The sequence below is a fragment of the Hemicordylus capensis genome, chromosome 2 (genome assembly GCF_027244095.1).
Source record: "Hemicordylus capensis ecotype Gifberg chromosome 2, rHemCap1.1.pri, whole genome shotgun sequence".
Taxonomy (NCBI): domain Eukaryota; kingdom Metazoa; phylum Chordata; class Lepidosauria; order Squamata; family Cordylidae; genus Hemicordylus; species Hemicordylus capensis.
Window position 1 is genome coordinate 417522199 of NC_069658.1, and position 25518 is coordinate 417547716.

The 25518-nt window shown below is 43.7% G+C and overlaps 1 protein-coding gene across 3 annotated transcripts in view; it reads right to left on the reverse strand.

Moving 5' to 3' along the window:
* Positions 1-25518, reverse strand: part of RAB11FIP4 (RAB11 family interacting protein 4) — a 312484-nt gene that overhangs the window by 205549 nt on the left and 81417 nt on the right. For all 3 annotated transcript variants that reach the window (XM_053289861.1, XM_053289862.1, XM_053289863.1), the window contains exon 2: positions 9813-9900. In XM_053289861.1, coding sequence (XP_053145836.1) covers positions 9813-9900 — 88 coding nt within the window. The remainder of the gene's footprint in view (positions 1-9812; positions 9901-25518) is intronic.

Genomic DNA, 25518 nt, shown 5'->3' on the forward strand with positions numbered 1-25518 from the left:
TTCTGAAGGAAAAGAAGGGGATGTTGCCCTGACAGAAGTCTAACAAGCATGACCATATAGAATGATATTTATAGTGAGGTTAGGATCCCCTTGGGTTGCCATCCCAAACACATTCACATATCGTTACATCTCTTGATGTAATGACAAGGCAATGGTAGCCCCCTCCTGCGAGCTTCTCCCCAGTCTGCTTTCTGCCTCCCACACAGGGTTTTTAAAAAGGAAAATTCAGAACTGTGCAGGGGAATGTGAGTGTAATTCCTGTGTGTAGCTTGCACTGCTCCAACACACCCCTGCATACTTTCCTTATCTGTGCACACACTCTTTTGTTGCCTAGAGTCATAATCCACAATGCTTAGAAGCCTACACAGAGGGGGAGCTAGGAATCTGACGGCACTGACAGCATTTGACATTTATGTTTTTTATTTCAATTGTATATTCACTCTGTCTTATTTATAAATTTTTGAGTTTTAGTAATTAATTCCCTCCTTAAGATTGGGAGGCTTTTGGTGGTTTCCATAATATACCCTAGGGTATTGTGATATAAGTGGTATTATGTTTTTATCTTGAATTGTGTTGTATGTTCTGTTTTGTTTCCTTGTTATGCTGGTCATGGACTGTAATAAACCTTGAACTGAAAAAAATTGACAGCACTATTGTAGAAGAGTGTTATATCCACTGAAGACTCCAAAGCAGTGAAGGAGGAGAAATGGGTTGTATACTTGATCAGGGTCTGGGTTCTAGAAGAGCCTAAACTACTTACTCTGCTTTTTTCCCATTACTATCACTTTTTGGATCCTCTAAAATAATACAACTTTTGCAATGACTTGAATGTTTTGATCGGGCACATCTTCTTTTAGAACTACACTTTTTGTGTTGGGTTGCACATTAAATGAATTTTTAAAAGCCCTGCTCCCACATGAAGTCCTGCTCCCTAAAGTAAGTGAGGGCAAAGACTGGAGGACAAAACTGGGGAAGGGACAAGCACAACAAGCTGCAGCTGCAGCAAAAGCATCAAGGGTGTCAAGGTATCTGTCCATGGTATCAGGTTGCAAGGTGGCCATGTGTTTGCCCTGTTCAACTCATACAGCATTTTCCCATTGTCCTCACTAGAACGTGCAACAGGCATTTTAAGGTGCATCAGCACCTGACCTTGCAGGTTTTAATAATTACATAGGCCATGCTGGGGGTCCATCAAACCAAAGTTCCATCTAGTCCAGCATCTTGTTTCCCACCATGGCCAACCAGATGCTTCTGGGAAGGCCACAAGCAAGACCTGAATAGCCTTCTCTTGCCATTTCCTGCTCCTATTCGGTAGCATCCAGCCTCTGAATCCGAAGGCTCTGTTTAGCTATATATATGAAATGACTTAAGGCTCCTTCATTCCATTTTCTGAGCCTGAGAAACTGCTGCTTGTCCATGAACATCACGTCTTTGGTTTTTCTTTTCTTTTACAGGCACTCTGGGAGATTCACATGGAGAGCACAATTCAAATGGGTGAATGCATTAACCCAGGCTGCCTTAGACACGTATACACATGTTTTCCTAATACAGACATACACTTGGCTGGTAGCCTAGAAAATGCCAAAGCTTGAAATTAATGCATCAACCTTAAACAGGAAAGGAACAACTTGACTCTACCTGACTGTACTATGAAATGCACAAATGCACATTGCTACTGGTATCTAGTTTGGCAAAAAACGAGAGCAGAAGTGGCAGCACAGGTTCTTCAAGATGTTCACCAACCCCGTATTCAAGGCCACACCATGCTCTGAAAAAAAGACCAGCAGAGAACCTACAGAAGGTTTCTCATTTGGGCTGCTTTCAGGTGGCTCTTACCGAGGGGGCTGATTACTACTGTTGCAATTGCACTCTCCAGAAAGCAGCACACCTGAAAGCCAATTACACAGTTGATTGCAACTATTTTGTTTGGAGGTGTCGTCATATGAAATCTTGCCACAGGAGATGGGTGGGAAAATAAACTGAGGCCCATTTCGTTATTAATTCCCTTTTCCACCCACAGGTAGTCTAGCATTTGCTCCCAGCATTCAATATCTTAGAGTCATTTCATACATTAAGTTGCTCAGGTAGATACCTAAGGGATATCCAGATGTGATAGAGTAGCCTTGTGTATTTTATTCATGTTTCTGCCCTATTCATGTACACAGCAGGGAGTGGGATGGAGGTACTCTTTACATGAAAAGAAAAATGAAAATAAGCCAGGAAGGTATAGTGGTTAGTGCATTATACAGGGACCTGGGAGACCAGAGTTCAAAACCCACCTCTGCCATGAAACTCACATTCGCACATAACGTAAAACCACAGAGTGCCGAACCCATGGTTAATTTTTGAAACCATGGATCACATCTCAGACATTCATCCAATCACAGCCTGGCAACCTCCAATTTCAGGGTAGGGGTGCCCCTACCTTGTCTTCTGAGGATGCATCCCAGCAAGCACCATAGTGCTCACATTGCAATTGGCAGCCATTGGCCATGATCTTCAAGGGGGAGTGCCTACTGCAATCATCCCTTTTTGGAATAAATGGACCACCTGCCCTTGGCAGGGAAAGGACATTTAAATCCCTTTAAATGGCATCCAAGCCCTTCTCCTGACAGCAATTGCAACACCACCCTCATCAGAGCCCTGGACCTCACTGAACCAGTCTTGCACAAGCACAATTGCTTGCAATGGGGGGATGCAGAGGGGCACTATTTTGCAGAGGAGATCATGAGGACTTCCTAGGAGGGAATATGTAGATGAGGAGGGCAAAAGATCCTGTGGTCTGGTCCACTGTGACCAAGGATGCTTTTACGATGGAAGACCCCAGCCAAGCAGTCCAGGGACACCAAAGCAAACTCCTGCCCCTGTGTCAGCTTGACGCCCTGGGATCAGCCCTCTCTTGAGGCCTGGGCCCCCCTTCTCCAACTTGACTGTACAAAAAATAGAGCTGAGCCATTCAAGAATTCCTGGATGGGGCTGCCTTTTAAATCCAAGCCCAGGTATCATTGCCCTGTCATATGTTATCTTTGCTGTGATCCAAGGAGGTTGACCGGTTTATGATTCCGACACAACTGCGTGTGCTTGTGAACATACTTCTTTATCGATTCCTTTTCAGAGAACAAAACACAAAGTGCCCCTCCCCTCCCCTTTCTCTTCTGATTGCCAGAAGGGGGGAACAAGGGACACAGTGGAAGCGGGCATCCCCCCATGTGACTTTTCCATTTGACAGCCTTAGAAGCTTGGGATGGGACGTAGCAGCATCCCTGTTGCTGGGCAATGGCTTCAGTAGCTTGAAGACAGGGGGCATGGCAAGTTCTCAGAGAGGTGGCCATTGAGAAGTGAGGTGGCCACCGAGAAGTGAGGCAGACATGGAGCGGGCACATCCCTGGGCGGGTCTGGGCCATCATCTCTATGATTTTGGTTTCAGAAACAGCACAAAACTGCAGTTATGGCAGCATTTGCATTTGGATGTAATGCTGCCACCCATCAACCTGAGGTGGGAGCAGTGAAACTCACTAAAAATTGATGATTAAAATTGGAGTTTGGTGAGGGAAACCACAGGTCGCTTTGGGCACAAAACCACAGTTTCACATATCCGAACGTAACAGGAATTCCAACTTCTGCCCATTTAACTGTGGTTTGGTGTTATGTGCAAATGGGACCACTGGGTAACCTTGGGCCAGTCACTTATATCTCAGCCTAACCCATCTCACAGGGTTGTTGTGAAGATACCTGGGGCTTTTTTGTTTAGAAAAAGGACGACTGCAGGGAGAAATGATAGAGGTCTATAAAATCATGCATGGTGTTGAGAAAGTGGATAGAGAGAAATTCTTCTCCCTCTCGCATAACACTAGAACCAGGGATCATCCCATGAAATTGATTGCCAGGAAATTTAGGACCAACAAAAGGAAGTACTTTTTCACACAATGCATAATCAACTTGTGGAATTTTCTGCCACAAGATGTGATGACAGCCAACAACCTGGATGGCTTTAATGAGGGGTTTGGATAACTTCATGGAGGAGGAGAGGTCTATCAACAGCTACTACTCTGAGGGCTATAGGCCACCTCCAGCCTCAGAGACGGGATGCCTCTGAGTACTAGTTGCAGGGGAGTAACCGCAGGAGAGAGGGCATGCCTTCAGTTCCTGCCTTTGGGCTTCCAGCAGCATCTGGTGGGTCACTGTGTGAAACAAGAAGCTGAACTAGATGGGCCTTGGGCCTGATCCAGCAGGGCTGTTCTTATGTTCTTAAACATAACCATGTTCATTGCTCTGAGTTCCTTGGAAGAAGAGCTGGATAAAAATGTAAACATGAATAAACAAACAAACAAACACGAAGCATGCAGGGCAGCGGAGAAAAACCCACCCCTGTCTCAGTGCACTCTGTTGCTTTAAGCATTTGTTCCTAGCCTGGTTCACTGTTGGTATTGGAGCTGAGCTGGGGGGATGGGGGGACTGGTTAAAGCAGTGGAGCACAGCAAGGTAAGGCAGGGGAAGGGGTGGTATTCACTCTCCCCCACCTGCACACTCCTCTTCATATAACCCTCACACTTTACATGTGAATGGAACAGCCCACAAGACAGGGGGCATGGCAAGTTCTCGGAGAGGTAGCCATTGAGAAGCGAGGTGGCCATCGAGAAGTGAGGCAGACATGGAGCGGGCACATCCCTGGGTGGGTCTGGGCCGCCATCTCTATGATTTTGGTTTCAGAAACAACACAAAACTGCGGTTATGGCAGCATTTGCGTTCAGATGTAATGCTGCCACCCGTAAACCTGAGGTGGGAGCAGTGAAACTCACTAAAAATTGAAGATTAAAATTGGAGTTTGGTGAGGGAAACCACAGGTCACTTTGGGCACAAAACCAGTTTCACATGTCCGAACATACAGGAATTCCAACTTGGCTGCTCCATCATGTCTGCTTTGGCCTTAAGATTGCTTTATTGTTTATTTTAGCAGTGTATAATTATATAAAAACACTTTAGAATGTTTAAATTACAAAAGCCAAAACCATCAAAATCACTACAAAAATATCAGCAAATACAAGCAAGACTAGCAAAGAATGACAGAAATAACAGGGAGCTAATTGCAAAAGGCAGAATGGAACAGAAATGTTGAACTGAGGAGGTCCTGTGATTTTTTAAAGTGTATCCCTGAAATGAAATATGTGAAGGAGACAAACACAACCAAGTCTGTCATATAAATACACTCATCAGAGAGGAAGGATTGTCTACATCTCCGTATCAGCTGTGCATTTGCTTGAAAACCTGGCTTTGCTACCATGCAATGTGTCTAATGTCCTTGGAAGATGCGATTCAGCTGTGGTGGCAAGGAGAGAATTTCAATCCGCTAAGCTATAAAGCACTACCAGCCAAGGGAATCAGAAGCTACAGTGGCTGAAGGTTCGTTCACATGACATTTGGGCTCTGTGGCAGCTGAGGTTTTGGCCAGCCTGGGTTGACTTTTCCCCACACACTGTCATGGGTGTAGAAAGTTGTGTGAATACTGACTATTGCTGCAAGACACAGAACATAGGAAACTTATTTTTACTGAGTCAGACCACTGGTCCATCTAGCTCAGTATTTTCTACATTGACTGGCAATGGCTCACCAAGGTTCCATACAGGAAAATCTTTCCCAGCCTTATCTGGAGCTTTCCCAAACAGCAGGCTTTTACCATGGGTTTTCTGTGAGGCTTTACTGTGAGTTCAAAGTTGCCCCCCAAAACCGATGCAAAATGTGAATTTTTTTTTTTACCCCGGATATAAATCAGGCTACACAATAATGTGTGATGAAAAACCTGAATTGTGGGTGAAGTGCTCCCCGATAGCTCACAGGGTTTCAGGGTAAATTTGGCCGATATGTGAATGCACATTTCCATTCCAGAGGTGATGAGAACTAAAAGACGGGTGTGAAAAACTTCCAGGAGATGCCAGGGATTGAACCTGGGACCTTCTGCATGCAAAGCAGATTATCTCTTGCTGAGCTACATCCTCATCCTATGCTTTAAGCATAGCCAAGATCAGCTATTAGTACTCGATGGCAACCACAACTTTTCAGACAACACAGTACTGATAACTGTCTCTTTATTGCACCTAGAACATTGACTTTATACCTACATCCAAAATTAATCTCTAGCTTTGCCAATATTAGGATTGCTGCATTTTCCGTCTACCTCTGTTCTTTGCTTTACAAAGTACTGGTAAATTTAGACAAGGGCCAAGGACCACTTCAGCTAACTGCTAGGTTTTATATCTCTACGAAAACAGGCCCTCCATTGCTTCTCTGTCCTCAGCATGCTTAGAGGTACCTGAGATCTTTTTGTACAAGGCACAGTTCTAATGTAATTAGACTGCAAAAATTTCTCTCATCATCATTTTTCTTAAAATACAAACTAACTACCCACAGGGATTAATGTCTTTTCCTCTGCCCAAAATATCTATTTCCTCCCCTGTTTACATTTTTAAAATGTAAAAAAAGAAAAGAAAGTCAGTTAGACCTCTGCTAACTAAACAAAGAAGCACCTTTTATAGTGATGATTCTCTTATAGTTAGCAGGGGGAGGGCCCTATCCAACCCCAGCATGGCATCCCTTCTGTAGCTGTTGCTGGTGTGTCTACCTTATGTTTCTTTACTGGACACTGAAGGGCAATTAGATCTAGCCAGTCTTCCAAAAGGTGCATTTCTGTCTAGCCAACTCATTTCTTTGAGACCTGTGAGCTATTCAAATCATTTAACAACGTCAAAATTTAGGAGCGCATTGACCTTTGCTTGCTTTAATGCATTCCCTACTGCAATACTAGATGGGAAGTTTAAGAAAATACTATATACAGCTCGGCTATGCCCCTGTGGTACAGGTGCCACAGTGAAACAACTGGGTATGTGTTACTTTACTGTTTATTTTATAAGGATATTTGAAACAGTTTTATCTCTCCTCTTTTAGCAAATTATCTCGGCCATACTGACATGTTTTATCTGCAACATCTATTGTCTAACCATGATGATTCCATTTCCTTAAATGCAGCTAAATTCTGCTTTATAGCCTGTAAAATACGACAAGAGATACTTACTTTGCTGTAATTCATTTTTCTTTGCTATACATTGTATGATGATTGTTATTTGGACAATCATTGCCACTTATGTTGTGAGCCACTTGGGGACAGGGAGACGTCTTCTTTTAATTTATTTTTTTGTTTTTCTGTGTAAACTGCTTTGAGAACTTTTGTTGAAAAATAGTATATAGATGTTTATAATAGTAGTAAAACCTTTCAGCCTAATAAAGAGTTCCTGTAACTCAAATACACATCACATTATGAGGCTTCGCTGATCCTAGGGAAGGTACTTTCACTGTCCTTGGTTGAATTTATTTTATTCTGTATATCTTTGTAAATATTCATCTAAATTGAGGATATTGCAGATCACCCCAAGACTGTATGGAATATTTAAATAGATAACCATCTTACCCCCAAACTCTTATTGCAACAGAAAGGAAGACAATTCTTTTTATTTTACGAAGTGGGATCTGGAGAAGAAGCGTTTATTTATGGTCAGTAGAGGGAGCTCACCCTCATTTAAAAATGAGCTAGGACTGATCATGTGCAAAAATACAAATTGTGGTGATGGCAAATGGGAAGCAGGTTAAATATTATTCTTGCAAAAGCTTCCAAGCATCGTTCTTTACACTGCTCGTCTTGCATCTCTGCAATCATTAGAACCAATGTCATCATTAGGACTGAATGAGCAGGCTTTGCCCACTTCCATACAGTATATCTAAGATTAGGGGACAAGCTTTCTGGTACATCTCCTCCTTCCATTCATCACCTATGACAATTAGAAACTACCAATCCTGACTAAGCACCAAATCAGAGTTTGCCATTTCATCTGAAATCAACAATCTATGGTTTGTGCAAACCGGCCCACACGGTTTGATGCTGGTTTGTGAGCAAACTAGGGTTTGCACAAACCATATTTTGCCATGTTCAGCATGTATGAGACCATCATGCAAAATTCAGTTCTGTTTTCCCAGTCCCAAGCAGTGGTTTTCCATGGGAAAACTGTCTAGCTGGCTAGTTCAGGTCAATGCTGTTTTTTCATTGTTGTCAACTGCTAATTTCAAAAGGATACAGCCTCAGAACAAACTACAAATCCCAGGGCCACCTACACCACTCAGTGACCTAAAAGGGAATTTAAAGGACAGATAAAATGCCCTTTAAACAAAAGCTGTGCAAAAAAGTAAGGGAGCTGGTTGAGTACTTCTCGTCCCAACAGAGTGAAGAGGACAATGTGCAGCCTGTCCCCTGCTCCCAGCCGGCCCTAGGTTAGGGAGAGGAAGGGCGGGGGGAGGGCGGGGTTAGTGCAGTCCAATAGACACACTGGATGTCACGGAGTTCTGCCACAGCAGCAGGGGGGCTTCCAAGAGTCCTGACTGATCAGAAGCTCCCTGCTCTCATGGCAGCACTTCCTCGGACAATGCCCAACAGAGGCTGACTACATTACTCATTTACTAGTGGACTGGATTCCAGTATTTATTCCTCTTCGCTGTGCTAACTGGGCAAAAAGGCACCTTTTAAAGTGGTGACCCTCTTATAATTTACAAAGGGGATAGTAACTGTCTCCATCCATCCCAGCTTGTTGCTTCCAGTGGCTGTTGCTGGTGTTTCCCTTGGTTTCCCTTGTGAGCACTTTTGAGACATCTTCTATTTCTTTTGCTATGGAAACAGCTCTGTAAACCTTTAAAAAAAATGTATATACGTAATAACAATTTTTAAAGCATTCAAACTGTTGCATACCACAGCAAAAAAAGAATGATTGCTGCAAACAGAGGTGCACGCACATGTTGTCCTCAAACCACCCAGTCCCGCATTGATTTCGGTATACTAAGCTTCTGCATGGCTTTGCAGTAAGACAAAGTATTGGATGCAGCATGCAACTGGTTCAGAAGTGAAGGGAACACTATGCAGAACTGTCAAAGATCATTTGTGTTTAGCATTGCTCCAGAGAGACAACTTTTCCCTTCCACAGTAACTGGGGCAGTGGTGCTCAGCACACACCCTTGTCCCTAGCTGCTGCCATGCACATCTCTGGCATCCTTTTCCTTGTTATGAAACATTGAATAAGGCAGGGTGATGGGAGCATTCCTGTCTAAAGGCCAGCCTACAGGAGATCAGTAAGATGGCATACAATCTTTCCTCTTCATAGTATTTCCCTGTAGGAGGCTCCCCCAGAGCTGCTGAAGCGAGAGTCCTTCCTACTTCTTCTGGCACCCCACCCTTTAAGCACTTGGAGCAAAACTGCACGAGATGGACACAACCAGTGATCAGGCCTCCTGGTTTCTAGTGGGTGGCAAAAGTGCATGAACGTTCCGCTCACGTGTTGCACTCAGTCTGGAGCTTGCATTCCAGACCAGTGTTGTGTTAGTACAGAATCCTTGTGCTTGCTCAACCTATGGTATGCCTCCTGCTGGGAAACCTCTTCCTCTGTCTGTTTACATTGCAGGGTTCGTTTGTGTAAGAACACAAACTTCAGGATTTTGTGCAGCGATTTGGTTTTCTTGCAGTTTGCAACTTTGTTTCTTGTACAAACACTTTGTTGGTCTGGATGTCATTCACAGATTCAAATTAAGTGTACAAATTACAAACATGAAAAACATTATCTAGGTTTCGTCCAATGGTTGAACTTGGAACACTTATTCCTATAGTACTGGTGAAGCGAAGGGGAGGTGATCCTGATTTGTGCCAGGACATCAGACCACCACAAGCTCCATGTAAGCTGCTCTGACTTTCCTGAAGGAAGATAAACAACAACGAATATGCCTACCTTTGATAGCAAACACTCCATGACAGAAATCTTTGAAGTTGATCTTGCCCAAATCATTTGGATCCAAGTATTTGGCAAATTTTTCCACCTTAACAAATAAAAGAAAATAAAGATATTAGAGAATGAGCAACACCTTTTTTTCAGGGGGGGGGGAATAAGCCAGAATTAGAATGAAAGGAAAGGAAAGATTTTGGGACATGTTCATACATTTACACCAGCTTAAATCTAACATGCTTTAACTTCTGTCCTTTAATTTATTTATTTCATTTATCTTCCTCTTCATCCAAAAAGTTCAGAGCAGGGTACATCGCTATGTTTATCACCACAGCCACTCTGTGAGGTGGGTTAGGTTGAGAGACAAGTGACTGACTTGCCCAGAGTCACCCAGTGAGTTGTAAAGATCTACAATTTGATTGGACTTCAAATTGATTTGGGTTGAATTTGGGATGATTTGATGATTCGATCTTGAATCAAATCACACTCAAAATAAAGGGCCTGATTTGCGGTCAAAGAGAATCACCCCCAATTTGACGTGGACTGATTTAGGTGATTTGAGCACCATTTTGAGGCCCATTTTCCGGGGGGAGCTGGAAAAATGGGCCCCAAAATGGAGCTTTCCCCCCAAGGAGAGTAGGTCTACTAATTGGGGTCAGCAGGTAGACCAGCCCTCCACTCCGAGGTCAGCCTACCTCAAAGGACTTGTTTACCCAGTAGACTTTCCAGCTCTTCTCGGGAAACTAGGCTTCAAAATGGAGCTCAAATCACCCAAATCGATTCAAGTGATTTGAGGGTGATTCATCAAGCCATCTGGCCAAGCCAGATGTTGTCAGCTAATCAATTCAATGATTCTGCAATTCAATCTGAGCTCAAATCAAATAGCAGAATCTGATTCGTGCATACCTCTAGTGAGTTTTATGGCTGAATGGGAATTTGAACTCATGTGTCCCCGGTTGTAGTCCAACACTCTAGCCACTTCGCCATACTGGCTCTCAGCATGTTCAAAGAGTTCAAATGGAGGAGAAAACAGAAGTATGAATTCAAAAGTTTTGATAACCCTACAAGTCTTCAGCTCTCATCTAGGATAAAAATATGGACATAGGCTAGGCGATAGTGTGGTAGCTGATAATTGTGCCAGTGCAAGACTACAGCTGACAGATACTGAATATTAAAGATTGGCAAAGGGTCAAGCTGCATTACCCAAGTATATTATTTTGAAAGGTTCCATGGATAGTGCTGGGGGAATTGTCTGGCTACTCCTGTGCCTTCGGTATGACTCATTCTGGTAATGAGCTTTAAAAACTTCAATTGGCCACAAAAGATGTCCGTGTGTGTTTGGAAGATATTGATGAGGGGGATGGCTTATTGGATGTGCTCTTTATAAGATAAGAGTGGTTGAGGTACTATATATATTAGAAACTATTTTTTCTACATTGTGATGTATTTTTCATTTGTCAGTATTTGGGTGTAAATCACTTTGGATGTAGACCCCAAAAGGGGCAGATGCTCTTCCCAGAGAGGCTCCATCTCATAAGGGGAATATCTAAGAGTGCTCACATGTAGTCTCCCATTCAAATGCAAAACAGGGTGGACCCTGCTTAGCAGTGGGGGAAATTCATGCTACCACAAGACCAGCTCTCTTTCCTGTTGCTGGACTACAACTCCCATCACCCCCAGTCACAGTGGCCAATAATCAGGGATGATGGTAGTCCAGCAACAGCTGAAGGACTGAAATTGTGCAGCCCTGGTATATGCAGTGTGCAGCACCAAGTCTTAAACAGCAACATGTGTCTGTTCAGCATGCAGCAGGGCACTGCCACTGGCCAGCATGTTAACAGTGCATATACACATCTGGTACAACAGATACATGCACTAGCTTCAGATGTGATGCCCTGCTAGTAAACATGCTGACTGTATTTGTTCCTCACTCTTAATCTGTTAATGCCTGAAGTGGTTTTTTGAGTAGAGATAGAAATGAAAGAAGAAGAGAACAAGATACCATGTTTAAATTAGGGTGGGCCTGGATAGGATATGAAGACACTTTCTCACATACATCGATGTCATGCAATGTGGCTCTTTTGTGCACCACTCGTGAAACATAAAAAGCCCTCGCATAGGAGGAGACCACTATGCTGTGGTTCCTTCCCACAGTGGACTTCTCTCCATTTGCAGGAAGAGCAGTGCTGACTGGCATTGAGAGAAACTGCAGCATAGGTTTCTCCTATGTGGGCCAGGGCAACTCATGTGACCCAGCCATCACAGGAAGGAGCCATACAGGAGTGGCTCCCACAACATGAATGTAGCATTGATTGATTGATTGATTGATTGATAAACTTTTATACCGCCTTTCATTAAAATAATCTCAAGGCGGTTCACAAACTATTTAACAATATAAAATCATTTTAAAAATACACAATAAGAATTAAAATGGAATATAAAAATACAAATCTAATTAAAAGTTTTAAAAACATGTACAATATAACCATAAGATACAAAGCAGCAGAAAACAAAACACTCATTTAAAAGCCTGGATAAAAAGCCAAGATTTTACTTGCTTTCTAAAAGCTGTTATGGAGACTGGGGAGCAGAGCATTTCAAAGTCTGGGGGCAATGACTGAGAAGGCCCTGTCCCGTGTACACAAGAGGCAAGCCTCCCTCATTGTTGGCACACAGAGTAGGGCCCCTCTCTGATGACCTTGTTGAGCCAGCAAAAACCCTTGGGAGCAGGTGGTCCCTCAGGTAACCAGGACCCAAACCATTTAGGGCTTTAAAGGTCAAAACCAGACCTTGAATTGGACCTGGAAACAGATTGGCAGCCAATATAGCTCTTTCAAAATGGGGGTAATATCTGGAGCTGCCCGCTGGGATCAAAACATTGTAGCTGTGGCATTTTGAACTAACTGCAGTTTCCGAATATTCTTCAAGGGCAGCTCCATGCAAAGTACATTACAGTAATCCAGCTGTGACGTGATTAAGGCATGGGTGACAGTGGTCAGATCTGACTTCTCGAGAAAGCGATGCAGCTGGTGCACTAGCTGCAGCCATGCAAAGGCACCCCTGGCCACCATCTCCACCTGAGCTTCCAAAAGCAGAGCTGGGTCCAGCAGTACCCTGAAGCTGTGCACTTGCTCTTTCAAGGGGAGTATAACCCCATCCACAACCAGTAGAATCTCCTCATCCTGATTGGCTCTCTTACTGACCAACAGTTAACTCTGTTTTGCCCGGATTCAATCTCAGTTTGTTAGCCCACATCCAACCCATTACTGCCTCCAGCCCCCGATTCAAGGCATCCACTGCCTCCGTAGAATCAGGTGACAAGGAGAGACAGAGCTGAGCGTCATCTGCATATTGTTGACAACTCAGTCCAAGTTCCCAGATGACCTCTCCCAGAGGTTTTATGTAGATGTTAAACAGCGTGGAGGACAAAACCGAACCCTGTGAGATCCCACAGGCCAATGGCTATGGAGCCTAGCAGTAGTCTCCCAGCACCACCTATGCACCCTTCCCCCAAGAAAGGACCAAAGCCACTCCAAAGCAGTGCCTCCAATCCCTATACTTGAGAGGCAGTCTAGAAGGATACCATGGTCAATGGTATCGAAGACTGTTGAGAGGTCCAGCAGAATTAATAGGGACCCACTTCCCTTGTCAAGCTTCCAACATAGGTCATCCACTAGAGCGACCAAAGCCATTTCAATCCCATATCCAGGATGGAAGCCAGATTGAAAAGGGTCTAGATAGTCCATATCATCCAAAACCCTCTGCAACTGGGACGCCACCACATGCTCTATTACCTTGCCCAAAAAGGGAAGGTTAGAAACTGGTCTATAGTTTTCTAGGTTGGAGGAATCAAGGGAGGACTTTTAAAATAATGGTCTAACCACCGCCTCCTTGAGGCATGGTGGTAGCTTGCCCTCCCTTAATGAGACACTAATTATCACCTCCAACCACTCTACCTGTACCCTCCCTGGCAGATTTTATTAGCCGCAAAGGGCAAGGATCAAGAGCACAATATATTTTGACTGCACACTAGCAACCTACCCAAAATCTTGTCCACATCCTTAGGCTATATTAACCAAAAAGAATCCAACACAATAGGACCAGATGGTACCCGAGGCATGTCTGCTGGAACTGCCAAAACCCTGGAGTCCAGATCAGCACAGATGTGAGTGACTTTATCTGCGAAGTGACATGCAAACTGATCACAACGGGCTGTAGATGATTCCTCCCCCATTACCTGGGGGACATGTGGAACAATTCCTTTGCTACACGGAACAGCTCTGTTGGTCTGCACTGAGCAGATGCAATGGAGGCGGAGAACAAGGGTTTCTCTGCTGCCCCCACTGCCACGGAAGTAGTCCCTAAAACGGGCCCTAGCCCATGTTTGGTCAGATTTGTCATGACTCTTCCTCCAGGATCGTTCCAGCCATCATCTGAGTTGTTTCATTGCCCTAAGGTCTCAGAAAAACCAAGGAACAGAACGGACTCAACCAAGCCGGACAGGGCGTTTAGGAGTGACTGTGTCAATAGCCTGGGCTGTCTCCACATTCCAGAGATTCACCAGGGCCTTGATAGAGTTGCCAGCTCTGGACACTGGAAACTCCCTGAGGGCTGTCTAGAAACCAAGTGGATCCACAAGCCTCCAGGGGTGGACCATTTTAATTGGTCCACCACCCCTGCAGAGGGTAAACAAAGCGATCAAACTGAACCCCACCAGATGATGATCTGTCCATGGCAAGGAAGTTACCTCAGACTCCCCCACCTCCAGATAATTTATTCTCTGGTCAGCAAAAACCAGATCCAGAGTATGTCCTGCCATGTGCGTAGGGCCCAAAACCAGCTGAGACAGCCCCATGGTTGTCATGGAAGCCATGGAATCCTGAGCTGCACCTACAAGAGGGACCTCAGCATGGACATTGAAGTCCCCCAAGAGTAAGACCTTGGGGGAACTCAAAGCTACCTTCAAGACCACCCCCTCCAGCTCAAGTAGGGAGACGGAAGTACAGTGGGGTGGCTGACCTTCAGAAGTGGCTACACTTCAACAGTACACCAGCAGAATTCCCAGACCATCTTGGAGGCCCACCCTCAAGGACAAACACTCAAAATTCTGAGACTGCCTAACCAGTCACCTGGAAAGTGGAAAGGTCTCACGATAGATGACTGCCACTCTTCCTCCCGACCCTCAGGGCAGAGCTGCTGCAGGATCAGGAAATCTGGATGACAAAGCTGAGAAAGACCAACCTCACCCAGCTCATCCAACCAAGTTTCCATCACACATACCAGGTTAGCACGCTCATTCACAATCAGATCGTGGAGGAGAGATGTTTTGCCATTTACTGACCTGGCATTCAACAGCAACACCCTAAATCCTAGGAGTGTTCCAAGAGCTCCCTGGGACCACAGGTTTGGGAGAAGAGCTGGAAAAAGGAACAGGTCTCAATTGCCTGGACCGTTGCCCCCTGTAACAGCCTGCCCAACTCCCACTGCCATATCTCCCTCTGCCTACTACCCATGAGATCACCAACCCTAGTCCATCCCCACTCTTCTGCTCTCCCAGACACATCTCCCCAGTCCAACCACCCCCAACTTCTCTGTTTCAATAAAAAAACAGGTCCTCAGATTCTTCAATCATGCAGCTCTATATTCCAATCTAGGAGGATACCATGATCCTTGATGAAAACATGGGGTGTTCCTCGAGTCTTCTGGGGGCCGCAGTCTGCTCCCCCGCAAGGCTAAGAGCCACAAGGATGAGAACCCTTGTTCTCTCACCAAGAGACCCACACCCCTGGTGCATCCTGGCCTTTTATAGCCAGCAAAGATCACCTGGAGGGGTGGAGCAGAGGAACAGCAACAGTGAGGCCCCGCCCAAGATGACTTCTCCTCCTTTGAGAAGGGGGTCCAAATCCCTTGAATGACCTGCTTCATCTGCAGATGCTGGGATACCCATATTGTAGAGAGTCAAAGTCTTGCTGCAAAGCTTCTCTCTGAGGAGGAAAATCTCTTTGCAAACTGCATATCCATATCAAAGCATGAGGTTGGAATTAAAAGTCTTGTATTTTTTAAAAAATTTGGGACAGCAGTAACCCAGTTCTGCTCCTCCACTCCAATCCCAGTTGTATTTTTCTCCATTGCTTTTCTGACTCTAGGTCTGCATTTCCATTCCATACTCTTGAGTAGAAATATGGACTCAGAAATGCAGTGGAAAAATTATAGCTGGGATCAGAATGGAAGATTTGAACTGTTGAAAACACAGGCAACTGCTGAATCCTGACATGACCTAGATTCTCAATTTTCTGCCTTCTTAAATGTGAGCAAAACCATCACAGACTCCTTCAAGGTCCTTTGGATAAAGCAATGGGGAGTGCTTTGCACATTCATTTTCCTGGGGTTTTAATCTGCAAAAGGGGCTGCTATTTCTCTGGTGTTGAAAGAAAAGGAAATGTGGTGTAAGCATTGGTGTGGCATCCACCCTTTGCATAATCATTTGCCTGTGTGGTGGATAGCATAGAGAAAAATAAGATGTGCTAAGTAGCCTTAAGCAGCTCTTTTCCATCTCTCCAAGATAATTATGTTCAAACCTGATGTGGTCGCTGGGGATGATTTTATTTCTGACAGTAAATTTTTCCAGCAAAAGCATATGCATATGTTGAAGAAAATGGTTGATTTATTTATTTATCAATCATATTTCTATACTGCCAGATATAGACATCTCTAGGCAGTTTAAAGCCCTGGCAGGTCTACTTAACATTTGGGGGTGGGTGGGAGTGGAATTATGATAATTTAGATAAGCTTCTGGATTAGAAACACTGTGAAGTGGTTTTCTGCAATTGTGTTACTGAACATAAAGGACCATCATTTAGTAAGAGTCGGTGTGGCATAGTGGTTAGAGTGTTGGATTAAGACTGGGGAGACCTGAGTTCAAATCCCCACCCAGCCATGACATTCACAGAGTAATCTTAGGCTAGTAGTCAGTCCCTCATAGGATTGTTGGGGGAGAAAGAGAGCAAAAACTCTGCATGTTGTTCTGACCTCCCTGGAGGAAGGTTGAGATTTACATGAAATCAATAAATGTTAGAGGCTATTTTCACTATATAAGAATTGCCTTGTCTCAGGAGACCAAAGGCCTCCCTGCCTGCTACAGGGACCAATTAGAAGGGAAGAATGCTGAGGGTCAGTTTGCACAGATAAGACTACATTTTATGCGATCATCTCATATTCCCATGAAACTTTTTTTCTACACTGATTAATATTTTCTGTTTAATTGGCAAATTCCTACTTGTTGAACATTGTACTTTTATCAGGACATAAGCTATTTTTATCATGGGGTGTAATCCCTCCCCCTTTTTTAAAGTCCAGCTTGCTCAGGATCGGTTTTTAAAAGTAGGTCATTCTCTTACTTTCCAAAACTATTTTTTTTATGTAGCTATGTTGAGATATGCACAGAAGTACATGCAAAACAACAATGGTATCAGACTCTAGTACATTCAGAACTGGATTATAGCAGGGATGTGGGATATCCAAGGAAATCAGTTTTGTAGCAGAATGGAATGCTTGTTCAGCACCATGGACAGCTGCTGGTTTCAGATAATTTGACAAGCCAAAACAGCACTGCCAAGCCTTTCATCAGAGACCCAGCCACTTGGTTCTCTTCCCTGCAAGCTCCCAGTGGTATTCAGGAGAAGCAAAAATAATCAGCCCTACCTGGAATTCCACCTCCTTATATAACAAATGCTCTGCCTTCCAAATCTATGTTGTCACGGGACTTGCTCATGCATGTATTTCTGACATTTTCTCCCCTATCCATTGCCAGCCTCTGTGTGTGTGTGTGATGTTTGTGTGTGATGTGTGTGTGTGTGTGTGTGTGCACGCGCACACGTACACACACACACACACACACACACACACCCCAATACATGAGTGGGAATGGTGGGTGTCATATATTCTATACTAGAACGTTTTGCAAGATCCAAGTTTCTTATAGCTGTGACAAAGAAGGATTCATTCATGCATATTACTCAATGACTGCAATATCAAGTGGTGACCTGTTTGTGGCAAACAGCTATCACAGATCAAAATACCATAGAGGTGTATGTTGCGTCATGTCACATGAAATATGGCATTTTCAGAAACCATTCACACATCCAGTTGCAAATCACTAAGGGGTGGATGTGCATGTGTGAATCAGATGTGCATGTGTGAATCAGTTCACAAGAGTGAGAGGAAATTGGTCCTGTCATCACAGGACCATTGCAAGATACCGTCTCTAACAATCTTCATTTCATCACTGAAGATAACGTCCTCCTCAGTCAACCAACCACTCTCCTCAAGCCAGCAAAATGTCTGCATCTGCTGCAGGTGAGCATGCAGTAAATAGGGGAGCACCTCAACTGACCATGGGGTTGGATAATCCACCCTTTGGATAATCAGTGGGCCTCGCACAAGAGCAACATGTTTCCCTTGAGTGAGCCAGCCCTGAATGAACTCAAACCAACCAGAAACTATTTAAAAGAGCTACAAGGAGGACTGGAAATAAAGCTTCCTAGTGGCTTACATTTCCAATGCTCAGACTGCTTATGCTAGTGAATTATAAGGACAGTTCTGCTGTAACAAAAATAATAAATCTCCAGTGTGTGAGGGGTAGCAACAAATTGAGTAGGAAAGCGGCACTGCCCTCCAAATTAAAGCTTAACCTTATTTTATTCAAGCCTGGAGGGGAGCCCAAGCTGGTTGCTTTTGATCCCTCTTCTTCGGCAGATCTCCACCTTGTCTGTGATGCTATTATTTTACATTTGGTGGCACTTATGCACCTCTTCCGTTTAAGGAGGAGAAGTGAAGCCTTCATGGCTATCACCAAATCATATCTCACCAATATTATAGTTGGAAATAAAGAAGGAGTCAGGGCTCAACAGATGCCTGGATCTCACCAGGGTTTACCAGTTGGTCATATAGTAGCGAACATTAATTGCTCACTTTGCTAAGCAGAGTGCACTCTGGTTTGCATTTAGATGGGTAACTACCAATGAGAACTAACTGCTGGAAGATATTCCCCTTAGGGGATGGGGTTCTAGCTCAGTGGTAGAACAGCTGCTTGCATGCAAAAGGCCCCACGTCCAAACCTTGGCATCTCCAGGCAGGACCACTTCGGTCTAAAACATAAGGAGGCTGGGCCACAGCAGGACTAAATCCCCTAGCGCAAGGGACCACAAACATGGGCTCCAGATGTTGTTGGACTACAACTCCCATCATCCCCAATCACAAATTGCAGGGATCAAGCGTGCCACACAGATACTAAAGGAAGATTTCATTTGTGAGTTGTTCTGTGCCATGTCAAAGCATGGGTTTGTCTTGGACTCAGAAAACAAAAACACATGTCAGCTTGTGGGGAGGTGAGCATAGGAACCTGCAGGGTAGGCATCGTCAGCTTTGAGTAAGACGGTGGAAGATAATAAATACTACTAATAAAGTCAGCAGCAGCAGCAACATCATCATCATCAATGTTGTTAGCTGCCCCATAACAAATTGTTCTCTGGGCAGCTCACACACAGCATTAAAACATGAAATATAAACACATAACACATCAAATCATAACAGACCAAAAAAGGGGAGGGGAGAAAATACAAAATACAATACAAAGCACTTTAAAAACTCTTTTAAAATCAGTTTAAAATCAAATTGAAAATCAAAATTTAAAAGGCCTGAGTGAACAAAAAGGTCTTTACCTGGCATCTAAAAGAACAAAGTGGTGAAGCCAGGTGAACCCCACTGGAGAGGCTATTCCATAAACGGGGTGCAACCACCAAAAAGGCCCTCTCCCTAGCAACTACCCGCCTCACCTCGTTTGGTAGGGGTATCAGGAGATACCTCCTGATTCTCCATTACTAACTGTATGGAATGAAAAAAAGGGCTAACTATACAGTTAGTGACTGTTAGCCCCTGTTGAGTTCCCTGGCATGTGCTTTATTGGCCTGCAAGGTTACCTTAAGGGAGAATTCCATAATAATCGGGTACTGGGCAACTGTGAGCCCTGGAGGACTAGAGCTGGAACTCCTGCTTACAGCAGGGAAATGAGACTCTATTTATATTTTATTTTATATATTATTTATTTAAATGATGTGTATGCTGCCATGCTTCATAAATAGATGCATGGCAGCTGACAACAATTTATTTTAAAAACACAGTCAAACACAACCTCTAAAATAACAGAAATACATAAAGCAATCATTTAATCAGGGCAGTCACAGAAAAACATATAGAGTTAGGGAAAGGCCTGCCAGAACAATTTAAAAAAAGTCTTCAACTTTCATTTAAAATTAAACAGGGAGAGGACAAGCCTAAGAGCAAGGGACAGGGAGTTCCAGAGAGCCAGGGCCACCACTGAGAAAGTTCGCCCATATGGAGCACCGACACCTTCCAATTTGCGACCTGCATAGTCCCTCGGCTTTCCATCAATGCCACCCGCAGGATTCTAATTAAACTCCACAGTGGCAGGAGAGAAAAGAAGGAGAAATGTTCAGGCAGAAGATGCTGCTGCTGCTGCATACTACTTCTTAAAGCCCAGGGTATGGGCTACTCTAGGTCATGGACTTAAAGCCTAGAGTCTGGACAATGGCCTGCATCCAGCCTTGGTTCCATCAGCAGAGCATTGCTTCCAGAAATAGAAGGGGTGTTGTGTTAGCGAACGGATCCCTTCCAGCAGCACAATGCCCCTCCTGCTCACAGAAACAGCATTCTGCTTACGGAATGTGAGTCTGGATGTTGGCTAGCCTGATGCTGCTGCACACGATCTTGCTGACCTGGAGCTCCAAACCTGGCTCTGACTGGGAGCCACTTAGTTGAACAGCGGACACGGGCTCCTCCCAGCCTCCTGCAAGGCCCTTGGACTTTTCTCTCTAGCTTTCTTGACCATTCTTTCTCTCACCTGATGGGCTTGTTTGCAGAACACATATTGGCTATGTCATACTCTGAAACACCCCCTGCTAGAGCCTGGCTCCCAGGGATCCTTCTGTCCTCCCTCTTCTCTATGTTGAATGCATGTGACTTGCTGCTTGTGACAAGTTGCTGGAGTACACATTTGCAGAGGAGGCTTGTGGCAAAAGAGGAGAAAGTTGGCACCAAAGCTGCTGGTATTGGATTGCAGCTGACATGAGGCCAAAGCGCATTCCAAAGCACTACAGGGCAAAATCTACAGCGCTTCCATAACATCTTCTCTTCTCTGCATCTGCACCATTTGCTGGCAAGCAGAATAGGTCTTCCAGCATTTGCTATTAAAGGGGAGCAGCAAAAATAGGCTTAGAAAAAGGGAGTGCAATTGCAACATGCTTATTACACTAATGTCATGCATAAGAATGATTGCCACTCCAAAAGGAATGCTTTCCAGCAAAGGAGGTGAGACCTGGAATGCTGACCGATTCCACATTGTAACCCAAAGGCTTTCTAGTCAACCAGAATTTGTTTTGAAAGAAGTCAGGACGTCTTCATACCATGATCCATATATATGGGGGCTGCTTTGATGGGGAGATAGAAGAGGGGGGAGAGCACTGGGGTTATTGAATTAGTGTGTGTGGATGGGGTGGGGTGGGGTGGGGGAGTGCTTCTTGCAGCCCCCAATGACTGGCACAGCAGGCTCTCCAGTAATAGCAATAGTATTGTTATGCTGCTTTTCAACATAAACATTCTCAAACAGTTTCTAAAGAAGAAGGTTCCTTATCCCCAAAGGGCTCACAATCCAAAATGAAATATCAGGGAGATGCCAGCAATAGTCATTGGAAGAATGCTGTGCTGGGACTCAATAGGGATGGTGTCTCTTTGCCTAATTGACAGGGGGAATTCTGGGTATTATTTTTCTATAAAACCTGATATCTAGCACCATATTTGATATCCATCCACCTACTACATGTGGGTGGAGAAGGTACCGCTGATGTGAAGATTCTGGATCATACTACCACTGCTTCCTAGCAAGACCAATTTGACTGGGTTGCTAGAATAATTGGTGGAGAGCTGGTTTTGTGTTAGTTGACATGAACTGTCACCTTTGCAAAGCATGGTTTGCCTTTGGATGGGTGACTACATGGGAGAGCTGGTCTTGTGGTAATCAGCATGACCTATCCCCTTAGCTAACCAGGGTCCACCCTGGTTGCATATGAATGGGAGACTTGATGTGTGAGCACTATAAGAACTTCCCCTCAGGGGATGGAGCCGCTCTGGGAAGAGCATCTAGGTTCAAAGTTTGGCTTCTCCAAGATAGGGCTGAGAGAGATTCCTGCCTGCAACCTGGGAGAAGCCACCGCCAGTCTGTGCAGAAAATACTGAGTTAGATGGACCTATGATCTGACTCAGGAAATGGCAGCTTCTTATGTTCCTATGAGCACTGTCTGCAGTAAGATATTCCCCTTAGGGCAGGAGTTCCCAACCTGGGTTCTTCCAGATGCTGCTGAACTACAACTCCCAGCATCCCCAGCAGAGTTGTATTCAGCAACATCTGGAGGAACCTAGGTTGGGAACCCCTGCTTTAGGGGATGGGGCCATAGCTTAGTGGCAGAGCATCTGCTTGCATGTAGAAGGTCCCAAGTTCAGTCCCTGGCATCTTCAGGGAGGCCTGGGACAGACTCTTGCCTGAAACCTTGGAGAGCCATGCCAGTCAGTGTAGATGAACAATACTGAGCTAGATGGTCTGACTTGGTATCAGGCAGTTTTTTATGTTCAGTTTGACCTGAAGTCAGAATCCTTGTTCAACCATGAAGTTCACTGAATGATCAAGGGCCATTCATCGTTGCAAGAATAAGACAGAAAAACCCTGTGAGTGTCACTATAAGTTCCTTGGAGGAAGCTCAGACTTTGAATGTAATAATTATATTCTGCATGTTTTGGCCCATTGCCCATGCCCCACTAATTGTGTGTACCTGCTGATAGGCAGGAGATTCTGTTTTGAGGATGTGTTGGCAAATGCTGAAAAAAACAAACATTTGCAGTTGCAACTTAACCTGGCACTTGGTAGTGGGTGCACACAAATGGCTGGCAGATCGGGCTTCCATAAGATTCTCATGGATTCCTTATATGCAATAACTATGTGTATTGGCCCATAAATTATGTACTGTGCTGCCCAGAAGTTAGAATGATTGAACAAGCATCTAAATAGGCTGAAAGACAAAGGAGCATTAGATCATTTTAACCAAAGCCTGTCAAACAAGAGTGAGAAAGGATTTTGTGGTTTGGGTCAAAAATGACCCAGTTAACACATGACCAATGTGAGGCTAGTAATGCCCCAAACTTCTTTATCAGGTCCTGAAGTATATAAAAAGACACTGATCACATGGTTACCTCCAACGCAAGTATCAGTGGCCCTGACTGAGATGTGACACAGGAGAGGGAAGTAGCTTTGTGTTTGGGACAACTTATGTGACTGGTGTTTCCATATGTTACCATTACACCTTGGAATCTAACCACTGAGAAATGTGGGGTGGGCAGCAACCACACCAGGAATGTCCTGTATATAAGCCACTTTAGAAACTTATGTTGAAAAGCTGTATACAAATAATTGTACATGATGGGACTGCATCCAAGACAATTCGGACATTGCAGTTAGGGTAGAATACAGCAGCCAGGATGCTGGTTGGGACCAAATTGCCCAGTTATTTTATAAACTACACTGGCTGCCCATTCACTTCTGGACTCAGTTCAAAGTGTTGACTTTGGCCTGGGGCCAGGTTCCCTTAAGAGGCACCTGCTCCTATAAGAACCTGCCTCTCAGGGCCGGATTAAGCCAGTGCGGGGCCTGTAGCATATGTTATAAAGGGGCCCTAATTTTTTTTAAAATGCACATAATTATTAAAACGTAAATTATTTACTTGCATAGTAATTTAATTTTTTTATTTGCTATATTTTGGAGTATGGGAGACCAAGCCACAAACTCACACTACTACAACAACAGTGAACATTTATATACTGTTTTTCAATCAAAATTCTCAAAGTGGTTTACATAGAAAAATAAAGAGTGGAGAGATGATTCTCTGTCTCCAAAGGGCTCACACTCTAAAAAGAAAAATGCGGTAGGCACCAGCAACAACCACTGGACAGATTCTGTGCTGGGCCTTCTCTTAAAACACACACTTAGCTGAAAAGGGATATTTTATCTAACATGGACCAAATAAAACAGGTAAAGTTCTAACTTTAATTCCCAGTTGGAAGCCGGGTGTGTGGGGCCCTCAAAAACGCGGGGCCCATAGCAAATGCTACATTTGCTACTATGTTAATCCGCCTCTGCTGCCTCTGTCTTTACATTGACCTCAGAGTCCTTGTTCTGATGTGTTTGAACCTTTTCTTTTCATCCAGCTTTTGCATTGTTGTTTTAGGAGCGCAGGAAGCTGTCTTCTACTGAGCTAGGCACCATTGGTCCATCTAGCTCAGTAATGACTACATTGACGGGCAGCAGCTTCACCAAGGTTTCAGGCAGGAGTCTTTCCCAGCCTTACCTGGAGATGCCAGAGACTGAATGTGGGACCTTCTGCATGTAAAGAAGACGCTTTACTCCTGAACTATGGCCTAATTCCACTCTTTTCTGATGTTAGTAGATCGTAAAAACACTTGTCTGTTTTTAGGCTGCTGCCATTATATTATTTTTACTTATATTGTCTCCATTTTAATTAGGGTCACGTGTGCTCATGCAAGAGGGAAGGACAATTTTCCATGGTGGATAAAAATCAATGATTTTTAAATAAGAAATTTAAAAAATGGATTTTAAAAAAATAATTTAAAAATCAGATTTTTTAAAATTTAAATTGGATTTTTATTTAAATCAGATTTTTAAAAAATAAAATGCTTTTTGAGGGAAAAATCTATCTAAAGATAGTTTTCTATTTAAGATACATTATAGTCCAAATGTTATTCATCATGAAATAAAGATTAGTGTAATGTTATTATTTCAGTTAAATAAAACTATTTAAATTGTTATTAAGGTAATGACTATTTTTCTCCTTTCAGTAAAGTACAGCAGAAAAGTTGTCCAAATATGAATGATTAACCTGTTAAACTGAAGATAGTTCACCTCGCAATTATTTCATAATTATCTATGTATTTCTAATAATATAACCAAATCAGTAATTTTTGATATAACTGTAACTAATCTGAAAAGTTATTATTCCAAAAATGAAACCTTCATCTGGTTGTAAATATCAAGATTATACTGGCAAGAATGAGTCTTTATGTAAAAAAAAAACCCCATGATTTAAATCTAGTCTTACTGACTAGTGATTCAAATCCACCCTGCAATTTTCACTAATCATCCCTTTCCTCTGTTGTCCCAATACCCACCAAAAATATGTCCTTGAGAGCTGGGGGCCATATTTTGGGGAGGAGTCCAAGTAGTAATGAGAAGAGGAGAATCAGTGAAAATTTCCCCATCTCACTTGTGTGAGCAAAACCTTCTTCTGTGCACAAGCCAATGAGTCTTTGATTATACCGCCCTTCCAAAACTATCTCATATTATGTCTTTGTTTATAACATTTTGTACTGTGAGCAGTCCTGTACCTGTTTTTAACAAGGAAAGATGGGATATGAACAATTCAAATAAATAACAATAATGTGCACATTGGTCATAACCCACTGTCTACATTAAGAAGGAATGGTACAAGTGGAATCCATGACATTCACTTTGTAGTGATTCACAGGCCTTTATGAGACATGTAATTATGAACTAGAAACCAACTCATAATTCTGT